This window comes from Grammomys surdaster, unplaced genomic scaffold (assembly GCF_004785775.1).
Source record: "Grammomys surdaster isolate TR1022 unplaced genomic scaffold, NIH_TR_1.0 196, whole genome shotgun sequence".
In the NCBI taxonomy this organism is placed as follows: Eukaryota; Metazoa; Chordata; class Mammalia; order Rodentia; family Muridae; genus Grammomys; species Grammomys surdaster.
In genome coordinates, this window is record NW_021604641.1 from 3,805,218 (window position 1) to 3,817,344 (window position 12,127).

General features: G+C 32.7%; 1 protein-coding gene across 1 annotated transcript in view; it reads right to left on the bottom strand.

The window, feature by feature from the left end:
* Rgs21 (regulator of G protein signaling 21) overlaps window positions 1-12,127 on the bottom strand; it is a 46,155-nt gene that overhangs the window by 15,800 nt on the left and 18,228 nt on the right. Inside the window, exons 2-4 of the mRNA XM_028769975.1 lie at window positions 8,347-8,419; window positions 4,079-4,155; window positions 534-700 (exon numbers count right to left, since the gene is read on the bottom strand). Coding sequence (XP_028625808.1) covers window positions 534-700; window positions 4,079-4,155; window positions 8,347-8,357 — 255 coding nt within the window. The 5' untranslated portion in view covers window positions 8,358-8,419. The remainder of the gene's footprint in view (window positions 1-533; window positions 701-4,078; window positions 4,156-8,346; window positions 8,420-12,127) is intronic.

Genomic DNA, 12,127 nt, shown 5'->3' on the forward strand with positions numbered 1-12,127 from the left:
AGCCAGAATTCAAAAAGGTTAGAAAGGGTGATTTTATTCATCAGTAATTCTTTGAGATGATAATGACATCAGAGGAATAAGTTACTTTTACATTCGCTCTTGAGATGCTTTGTATTTTGCTGGCCATTAAGTTGTACACACAGGACTTACTCATTTCCTAAAGATATCTGGCTCATTTTCACACAAAAGTTTCACACCCACCTTTGGAATATAGAACATTATTCCATTCTATAAGGCAGACTTCTAAGAAATTGAAAACAAAAACTGGTGATATTCCAGTGGTAAGATTGGTTTCTTTCACATGTATTAATTTTTAAAAAAATATACTGGCATTGAATATATTTATATATTGGATGTCAATATATAAATAATATATATATATATATATGATTCATATATATATATATGTCTACTGACATTTTTATCTATAAAAAAGAAATGATTAGGTTATTCTTTAGATGGAGTTAACTCCATTTCTAAGTGTGAAGAGCTTTGAGCGATGCAACTTCATTATTCTGGGATATTTCACTCACCTCTTTTGGCGCATCAGCTACAATGAATTCTGAGTAAATCATCTTAGCTTTGGTAGCAATCTTTTCTCTACATTCTGTTTTCTTGAAGTCTTCACAGGCAAGCCAGAACTCAACATTTTCTTCACTAAATTCTGTTTTTAGAAATGTTCGAAAAGCATCCAATCCAGCTATAATATATTTAAGAAAGAATTGCATCATCTATAATATAGTCCATTGCATCAAATGAGAATTTATTGATATAATGTCTTCTGGCAATTATTTTTTATCCAGACAATGTAATATTTATATATTATTATTTTCAAATTAGAAAACTTAGTTTTTGTGAGTAACCACAAGTCCAAAATATTTTCATTTATATTTTAAAAAGTAACTTCAATACCAAAAAACACATTTTCTATTTCTAGATCTGACTTATTTGTCAGAAAATGTCTTGATGACTAGTGCCTTGGGCTATTGAACTACTTATTTCAAGTTAATTTTGTAATATTAATTGGGATGTGCGTATTTTTTATATATGCTTTTGAGATGCAATTTGGAACTGGGGGAATGAGATATGTTGGTTTAGACTCAAAGGAGAAGATACAATTTTCGCGTTGACTATATTGGACAAATATGATCCTTAAACCAAGAAAGTAACTAACAAGGTCTTGGGATTGAGTCTTTATTCACCTCTTCTTTGGACAATTTTTATTCTGAAAGGAAAGAAAGGTTTTTTTTTTCCCCCAGTGTTGATTTAAGGAATGTACTCAATGTGAGATGCCACATGATCATGTTTTCTTCTGAGCATACATTTCTCTGTAGGCTTTGGAGTAGGGGGTACATGGGGGCTCACTTATCTATAGGCTCAGTTCCTTTAACTTGACCAGGATATGGATTTATCAAAAAATAATCTCAGTTCCATCTTTACTTATAACAACACATGTCTCAACACCCCTCCCCTCCCCCACATTATTACACATGCAGCACAAGTCTGGTTTTGATAAATAGTTATGTGATTAAAAATGCTGCTTAGGCTTCTATTTTGCTGTAATCCTCATAAAAATGTGCCTTGTAGAGTTCTTTTGTGAAATATACACAGCTAATTTAAAAAAGTGATTCTTGTCCAGTGTTTTCAGCTATGTATGGTTGAGAGTATGACAGAAGCTACATGCCATGTTAGGCAGATTATATTGAGATCTCTTTTTTGACTATACTCTTCCGGTATCTTAAAGTCATGGTAGTCATCTTTTCCAATTGTATTTGGGAAGATATGCTTGTAAACTGAAGCTTTATTTTGGATTAGGAAATCTTCGAGATTTGGTCACTGAGGAATTTGCCTTCTGAAAACACCAGTGATTGTGCTCTGAGCATTTGTTTTCCCAGTGTAGGGTGAGAGAGGTACCCCTCTTATCTAATCACCTGGAAGAATTAAACTTATGAAAATTCAGGGGATTGAAAAAAGTATAAGAAAATATGGAAGGGATGAGATCTGTCAAATTTTTATAGGTAGGAAACAAAAGTGAAATTTAGTAAGAAAAATATAAAATAATGCATAGCTTTCTAGGACAAATCTTGAGTATCTAAAACACTGAATAAAAGTAGCATAATATTTTTCTTAAATGAAGTAATGTAAAAATGAAATTTCATTATAAAAATATATCAGATACTAATTAAAATTCTTGAAATGAATGTAAGATAATGTGGTTGTTATTATTAATTATTATTAACCATATGAAAATTGAATTAACTCTGTACTAAGGTTCTCTGTCACAAATGTAGATTTTTAAATTTGTAGTCAAAGGTAAAACTTTCTCTGAAAGTAATTCAAACATTTCTGTAATTTTGAAGTTCAAACATATAAGATAAAGTATTCATTAATAAAGAAGTAATACATCTTGCTTGATAGTATTGTGGGTGTCACTAGGATATGTCATGCTCTTCTCCTCAAGGATTTTATAAATGTATCCTACAGATATGGACATTTTGAGAAATGGCCTTGTTTTCTGCTTCTCTTCAATTTCTAGAAAGGCCTACTCTGAACAATGCTTCTTTCCACACCTTAATTTGCACCCAAGAAGCAAAATCAACAATTAACTTTCAGGTTAAGAAACTCTGTCCCTCTATTCAATATTTCACTGACTTTTCTGTGCTAGACACATTTTAATTTGAAAACATTTCAAATAATTCTGGACTAGCATATTATATGTAATAAAATCCATTCTTGAGGGCATTGTGCAGAATGGAATGGCTTTATATTTTTCGCAGTCACAGAGGACATTAAATGGAGTAGAAATTGAAAGCTACCAGGAAAGCCAAGTCAACATAAAGGCAAAGTTAGTAAAAATGTTTAAGCAGTTTTCTAATCTACTAGGTATGTAAATTTACAAAAAATTTATACTGTTATTACTTATCTTGATTTACAAAAGCCATATTAATTAACTATTTAGATGAATTATAACTTTGGTCTTCTATGGGAGTAAATGCCCAGAAAGGGTTGTATGAGTGCAGTTTTATCCATCTTAGGGTCCTCCTCACTTCTATTCTGGATGGTTGTTGAACAGAAATCATTTCCTCTGCAGTGGAGGAACCATGTTGATGACAACTGGTAGAGGGATTCTAATAAGAGTCACTTATCAAACTTGACTTAAGTCCTTGATTGCACACTAAAGAACATAAGAAAGTCTCCCTTCTAACTTAGAAAGAGCTGTTTCATATCCAAAGCATTTTCAATGAATGTCTTTAGTTGTACTTGAGATAGTAGGTGGATGAATTTATGACTTAGCCAATAAAAATAAAGTATTCGGAGTATCATAATGCATTTAATTCAATCTAACTGTAAGTATGAACAGAAAGCTGTGCAGAATGTGCCTGGTTTACTTATTTTATGCTTTTCTGATACTTTATTAGTTTAAAACAGAAATGTTATTTGGATAATACAATGGATACTATAAATATGTTCTGTATAATATCTGTAGTCCCATTTTTTCCTCTCAGGATGGATGCACTCTGAACCTAATAGTTTATAAGACATATGGGAATTGTGGGAAGGTTTGTAACTATGTTGTGTATAAAAATTGATGTCAATTTTAAAGTATTTTATATATAATTGGTCACAATTGCCACACTGAACCATACTTTTAGACATAAACACATATTCATTAATAAAAAATAAATATTTTTTTTATTCAGTAAAAATGAAGACCATTTATTTTAAATATACTAATGACTTTCTAATTTGGTTCATAAGATTGAAAAAGAAGTAGTTAATTTCCTGTTGTTGATAGTTTGAATATTTCTTTCAGCTTGTTAGCAATGACAAACAATGACCAAATTCATGTAATTATAGGCTAAAATAATGGAAAGTGTTTTCCTTGATTTTCATTGTATTCATGTTTAAACTTCTGACCAACCTATTTAGGCCAAACTAAATTTGTTTCGACACCAAGATCTTAAACTTTTGTGCTTCAAATGCTGATCAATATCATACTTCCTGAAATATTTGTCATTTCCAAGGTTTAATGATTTGTGTTTATCATCTTTAAAATGCACTTTTCCTTGCATCTTACCTTGGTTAGCTAAGAGCGAGTCCATATTTTCAGACCATGCCAGTGTTTCCGTAGTTGGAGACCTGTAGAAACAGCATCTACCCTTGACAATAGCATTGTGATCTTTTTCTTTGATACATTATGGTAATACTTGAGCTGAAGATATTTTTTAAATTACATCATTAAAATGAGTCATTGATGAAACAGGAAAATGTCAGTAAAAAACACATAGTGTTTTTCCAATGTGGACACTGACAATAGCATAATGTGGAATATAATTTGATGTCAGGATATTATTTATCAATCTAGTCAACAGTATTAATATTTGTAAATGATGGCATTATACTAATGGCACCAGAGATACATTGGTTCTGTGAAGCAATTATAAACTTGTCTGAATATATTACTAATTTTGTGTCACTACGTTCTACTCAAAAATTCTTCTGATAGTAATCAAAATGAATGAATATTTTTTAAGTTTTCATAGCACACAAATTCACCAGTTTAATAATCATGAATATTTAGAAAGTATAGAAAGACTCTAAGGATTTCTAATGTCATGATGTAGAAGATGTTTGACTTTAGTATTTTGTTGTAGTTACCCTATTCTGAATCAGATTTTATTTCTCCTTAGACTGGTAGACTAGTTCTGGACTGGTTTACTTAAATGTAGGAATCTGTCAAAAGAGTGTGATATAATTTTTTTCCAAGCAGTAAAAATTTATGGACTGAAGTTTTCTGAAGAAGGTATACATTGGGGGGATAGTATATAAAATAATAAGTCAGCTTTAAGATATAAACTATGTGAGATACAAATATACTATGTATTATTCCTCTTAACAGATAAAGATCCTGATGAAACAAGCCCCTCTACAGAGGAAGCCACTCCTAGCCAAGGAGTTTGATTGTATAGTTATGCACAGACAGAAAGGGGTTAGCTAACTATATCATACATTTAAACAATTGACAATATAGTAGAGACGGTCTCACTTCCAGCTATCCTTATAAATATTGCATTGCATACCATATTTTTGTGTTGCATATTGATAATCCTAAATATGCTTTTGTGAAGTGCTTATTATGCTTTTATGTCTTATTGTTTGTAATTTACTGCAGCTCTTCTATGCTTTTTAAAGGGTTGACTGTGTTCTCCCACTGTTTTAATATTAGTTGTATTTTCATATAATAAGAGGATTGAGGAAAGTCTCCTGGGAATTCATTTTTCTCTCTTCTCTTACTGACATTTTCTAGCTGAAATTTCCTTTCTAAGTGATGATCTTTGTATGTCCACTTTTCCTTTAACTTACTGGCATTTGAAAGCACAGTCTAGGAGACTTTTGCAATGGTGGTCTCTCATTGAAATGGACATGTAAAAAGATTTGCATTGTTCAGTTTTGATTGCTCATAAATTATTAGTCTTAATCCTAGATATAATTTCACACTGAAGTGCTTTTGTGCGTTTAAACTGTGACTTTACTAAGATTATGTTGTGTTACATGGCTCTCATACTGTTTTGTTGGAATTCTAAAGTTATTATAAAGGTCATTTTAAATTGCACTTGCATAAAATAGTCTATGCAGATGGAAATATAGTGGTCGATGTAATATTTAAATTATATGAAAATCTCTGCAGAGTATGTGCTAATGCATAGGGCAGAGAAGAGCTTGGTCATCAGGATATCCTTTGAAATGAGGAGTTATTATCAGAAACAAAGAGAAATAGCAAATCCATTCTAGTATAAACCTCTACTTCTCTGTTTATATGTAAGTTCTTTAATAAGAAGTAAAAGTAGTTATTTTCTAGTACCCAGAAGAATGTGGGTAGGCCAAGAAGTTAGTGCTCAAAATCTACACAGTGGTTGGTATAAGACGTAAGCAAAGGAGATGTGGCTTTCAGGATGCCGGAGAATAGAAAGAAATTGTAGGTAAATTGTTCAGGTGGAACATCCTTAGTGCTATGGGCAAAGGAAGCAGAGACAGAATGTGGCAACATGCCTGGAGGACCACAAAACAGAAGAACTGTCATTCTTGAGGAAAGTGACATTAAAGATTGCACTACGGGCCTTTAGGTAGAACCAGGAAGAGTCTGAGCGTGGAGGCGTGTCAATAAGCAATGGCCTTTCCTATTTTCAAAATTGTGTAAAAAACAGGAAAAACAGGAAGAAAAGAAGCCTGGAAGTGAGAGTGTAGATAAGAACTAAAGGAAGAATGTTGTTTTGAATTACAGAACTGTACTTAAAGTGCTCTGTATTCTGTAGATATACACACAGAACATTAGACATCCTACAATTATAGTTGCTAGAGTGTTCTACTATAAATTCACGTCAGGAAATGTTGACTTTGCTCTAAAGGAGTAAGCTGCTTTTCAGCTCTCAGAAGGGATACCCCCGTGGCTTTAGAAGATTCCTGGACTGCTCACTTTTCTGACATGCTTTTCACCTACAAGCTTCAGTTTTGAATATTTGTTATACTGCTAGAGCTGGAAGAAGCGGAGTGCTTTCTTTCCAGAAATTAGGTAGAGTGTAGCTATTTTAATGAATAATATTTCCTACTACTAAAAATGTTTAATTTAGGTTTCTTATGAGTTTTTATTCTTTAAAAGGACATGTTTTGGTACCTCATAACAAAATAAAAACTAATATTTATCAGAACTCTAAAATGTACAACTGTGCCTTGAATGTTCATAATATACTCTGGATCGCATTAAGCATATCACATATCTTTCATCTGTTAACAGTGACAATAAATTAGTGTAGTGAATTCACCAGTTACCAGTGACTAAATAGACTATAAATGCTAGTGACTTGTACAGTATCATGCAGATAGTAGTGGGTAGAGTTAATACTTAAAGACAAGCCTGCTTAGGATCCTAACTTTTTTCAAATTTCTTCCCACAAAGCATAAGTCAACACATATGCACTCTTTTGGGAAACGTGCAGTAGTTTTCCTGCAGTATAATGTCACACAAATCACCCAGATACTTTATACAATAGTTGCATTGCAGCAACTAATTACTCAACAGAAAGTTTATGCAATACACAATCTTATAGCTTTGAAATTATAAAATAAATGTAGAAAATGTCTTAGGTTAGATGTGCATTAGAAGTACAAGCATTTGTTTTATAAAATGCCATTGTAGAAATATTAATAAATTCTATGAATTAAAAATTAGAGAATAAGAAATGAGCAGCTAAAACTAAAGAGGTTTCATTCATTTTATTTTTTAACTTTTGTGTTACCTGAAATAATTGGTCAATATAACATTCCTTCATTATTATTTTTCTGCTTTATATTTTATTTGTGTCTTAATTATAACCTTAATGGAGGTATATGTGATTCTTTTCCTTTGTGTGTATGTGTGTGCATGATATATATGTATATATATATATATATATATATATACACACACACACACACACACACACACACACACACATATGGAGAGAGAGAGAGAGAGAGAAAGAGAGAGAGAGAGAGAGAGAGAGAGAGAGAGAGAGAGAGAGAGAGAGAGAGAGAGAGATAACTTTATAAATTTCTGGTGCTTTAATCTTAGTAACTTTCCATGTGTGTATGGTTTGCCAGAAAATTCACTGTGTATCTGGAGCCAAATTTGCACTTAGTATTTCATGGGGTTTTGGCTGATTTCCTGTCTGTTTTCTTCATTAAGCAAGTGCCATCAAGGCCGGGAGTACTCATATTATATGTCCAGAGAAGAGCCAGACCAGATGGGAACTGCGTGAAAGCTACCAGTTATCTTGCTAATTGAGCCAGCTAGAACCAGTTGTATTGCATTAAAAAATGTGGAATCCAACAACTTAGCTGTTCACACTCAATTAGCAGTGTGCTGGAGAATGGAAAACTCAAGCAAGGAGTTCATGTGCCCGAGGAAGCGACAGCTGCTTCCTTACCCAGCACTGAATATCCATGTAAAAGTTCCTTAATAAGTACTGTGATAATGAATATTTCTTATGAAGATCATATATGTTATATCTCTAACTCACTACTTTGAAAAACGTGATGAAAAGAGAGGTCAACTTTCTGGAGGCTTTAATGTTTTTTTATCTAGCAAACAGAGAATTTAGAACCAAAAGCAAGCCATGCATTGTGCACATATTTTAGGAAGGGAAAGCATGAATAGAGAAAGGCAAGAAATAAAATAAAGTTAAGGTGAAAGACAACAATTAACATTTTTATTAAAATTGAAGGTATTAAGTCCTATAGACTACTGAAGACCCAAGGGTTTCATGTATACATCTTCTGAGATCAAAAGAGCTTTAAAGAGCAACTCACTTCACTGGCATTGTGCGTCCCACTGTCTGGCTGTCACAGATGATGCAGTTTCTCTTTCTGACTGATCTTCAAGCTGAAGGTACATGACAGAAGAATATTACAATTAGTATGCAAATACCTGTCCCTGGGTTACAAGTTGGCATTTTTTTAAGTCATGCTAGTCTCAGCTTTTATCATTTTGTCACGTTCTCTCTCATCAAAACAGTTTAACTTCCAAGGAACACACAAGTCTTTGAATAAATGTGACATTTCTCTGAGTCAGGCATAAAAAAAAAAACTATTCCATTAGAATAATAATTCTGCTAGTTTACTTGCTAAAATTTCCTATCCATTCATTGCTATGAGAATTATTATTCTCAAAACATTCACTGTTATAATATTATAACATGTGCTGAAAAATCACCTTTAGGCCTGTATTCTGTATAAAGATCATCCATTTTCTTTTATTCTTTGATTTTGTGAGGCAGGCTCTACCTTTTAGCTCACTCAAACAACCACTTAATATTAAAATTTTTAGTGATATACAAAAATGATCTAGGAAATGCATTATTCTGTTACCTATAATTTGTTCAGCTGCTGGTGGCTTAATAGCATGAATTTCTCTAGTATTTTAAGCTATGAGTTTCATATAATTTATGCCCATATATTTTAATCCAACACTGATGCTTAAAATAATAATGTCAACATATTTATCACAATAAAGCCCAGATGCTGGTGTTTTAGTAAATGATGCTTGGTAACTCTATTCTTGGTCAAGTTTTGATTGCAGTATAACAAAGGCAACAGTAGAAACAGGCATCCTAATAGCTTGGAGTTGAAATATCTCTATTTCTTGCTCTACAAAAATTCCTGGTATTTGAATGACCCTGGAGTGCTGAGGCTAATGGAAGTAGAAGTGATGACCTAAACAATCATGGTATTATTATGCAGTGAAATCATCAATGAACTCAATTGATTTTGTTAGTTCAAGCACCATTAAGTAATGTTCTTATGATATGCAAAAACTGAATCATTAAACATGTTTTGATTTTTGTACTGCTGATGAAGGATAATACAACACTAAGTTTATAATATACATTTGAATTTATTTTCAACATGCATTATATTAGAAAATAAATTTAAATTTTAGATGTTTTCTTTGTAAAGTCAGTTAAAATATTTAAGAAATAGGAGGCAGAAAATACTTATTTTTTTATTGAAATTCTAAGACAAAATTGAAATATATGCTTTGAGTTCAATAAAATTATTTTGTCAAATCCTTCTATAAATCACAGTCACTATTTACTTATGACATTACGTTAAAAAGCTTCTGTTTATTCAGAATAAATTTCTGAATTAAATACCTTTCTAAAGTTCTGTTTAAAAAGAATGTATTGTTTTGGAAACCTGATGATTTTTTCTAGCCTTTCTTTACAATCATATCTGTAGAAAGTTATTCAGAAAAATTTTAAAAAATAAATTTTGTTTATAAAAATGAAGATCTATACTGAAATGAGCAGGAAAACAATTAAACTTTCATTGGAAGTTAAGTGCTTTTAGGCAGTGTTCAATACATTCTTATAGGCAATTGTCCAATGAAGACAGTGGACATTTAACCACCACTAGTTTTTATTCAATGGTTTCCACTTCAGTATCAGAGCTTTCCCTCAGTATGGAAAGTTGAATACCATCTCTTTAATGGTGTTGGGATGCTGCTACCTAGATAATATGAATATGTTACTTTACATGTCAAAGGAACCCAGTGTAATTATCTGGAGTCATTTCAGAGGAATGGCAGTGAATAGAAAGATGCATGTGAATGAAACATGAGATTTTGTTTTTCTATAAACATGTATTCTTTCACTTATTGTTTGGGGATCTTGACATTTTTTTCTTTCTCTAGCCTTTTTAATAATCATAACTATAGAAATGCAGTTTATTTTTTAATTGCTTTGTATTGTATTTTTTAATTAATTTATTTGCATCAAATGTTGCAAATAAATCTTCCCAACTACCTGCCTCCCCTTCTCAGAAACATGAGATTGAAGCAGTATGAGAAGCAGCTAGGAGCCAAGGAATTCAAATGGCATCTAGACTTAAACCAAAGGTTAGGGGTGGATGCTCTCCTCTGACCATCAGTTGCCTACCATACCAACAGTCTGAATTAACCCAATCAGTTTAACTTGAACTATGATTTCCTGGGCTTGAAGTTGTTTTAAGACATGAAGTGTATGGTCATTTCTTATATCAGCAATAGGTGTCTTATAAAGCCTGGGAAATTTGCTCCTTAAATTTATAAAAAGAAGACAGGCGTATAATAAAATAAGTAAAAATTCCAAGTATAGACCAGTGATTTCATAGATAAATGTGACTTTTTAAAGTTTGGCACAGGCCGGGCGGTAGTGGCGCACGCCTTTAATCCCAGAACTTGGGAGGCAGAGGCAGGCGGATTTCTGAGTTCGAGGCCAGCCTGGTCTACCGAGTACCAGGACAACCAGGGCTATACAGAGAAACCCTGTCTCTAAAAACCAAAAAAAAAAAAAAAAAAATTGATTTCTTTGAGCCGGGCAGTGGTGGCGCACGCCTTTAATCCCAGCACTTGGGAGGCAGAGGCAGGCGGATTTCTGAGTTCGAGGCCAGCCTGGTCTACAGAGTGAGTTCCAGGACAGCCAGGACTATGCAGAGAAACCCTGTCTCGAAAAACCAAAAAAAAAAAAAAAAAAAATAAATAAAGTTTGGCACATTGATCTTGACTTCTTTAAGCCTCATTTTAGTGAAATTAAATACTACCTACATTGCAAGTTTCTGATATGAGAAAAAAGAGAGCTTTATATAATAAATCAGTGTTTTTTGATGTTACTATTTATGAATGATTGTTTTATTCTTTTCCCCCAAACTTAAACACTTGGATTCATTGTTGAGATGCTAGAGTAAAGAAGATTATGCCTTTTTATATTTATAACCCCTGTGTGAATGAGTAAAAATTATGATTTGAAAAAAATAAATAAATTATAGAAAGAAAGAAAGAAAGAAAGAAAGAAAGAAAGAAAGAAAGAAAGAAAGGAAGGAAGGAAGGAAGGAAGGAAGGAAGAAAGAAAGAAACCAGAGAAGTGATAAGGAGATCTTGGGAGAGTGGTGGATATGATCGAAAAAATTATATAAATCTATCAAGAAAATAATAAAGTTTTATTAAAAACAAAACAAAACAAAAAAGAAGATTACAAGGTTCACAAGTGTTGGAAGCTTCTGTAGAGAGAAAGGAATTGTAGTGAAAAAATTCTTAGTGTTCAGTACTCTAAGTGTCTTAGGAACAGGAGATTTTATATGATGAATTCGAAGTTGATAATTTTGGAAATTGCCATACTTCAGGTATATGTGGGATGAATGGGAAAAATGTGAGCATAAAGGTAAGTGTGACTGAACATCATCTGTTAGTATAGACGCATTTTTCAATTAAAGTAATTAATTTATTCATCCCTCACTTATTTACATTTGAAATGCTGCCTGTCCTCTGGTACCCACTTCCTAGAGTCCCTCTCTCCATTCCCCCTACCCTGAGAGGGTAGGGCCATTCCTTGATAGTACTAATGATACTCGGTTATGCTTACAGACCGGAACCTACAGCTGTTCTCTGAGAAGCTCTACCCAACAGCTCATTGAAACAGATGTAGAGACACACAGCTAAATATTGGATGAAAGTCAGGGACAATTGTGGAAGGATTAGGGGAAGAATTGATGTTCAATTAAAATAATTTAAAATTCATAAAGAATCAGCAGAATCAGAGGTGGTTTTGGGTTTATG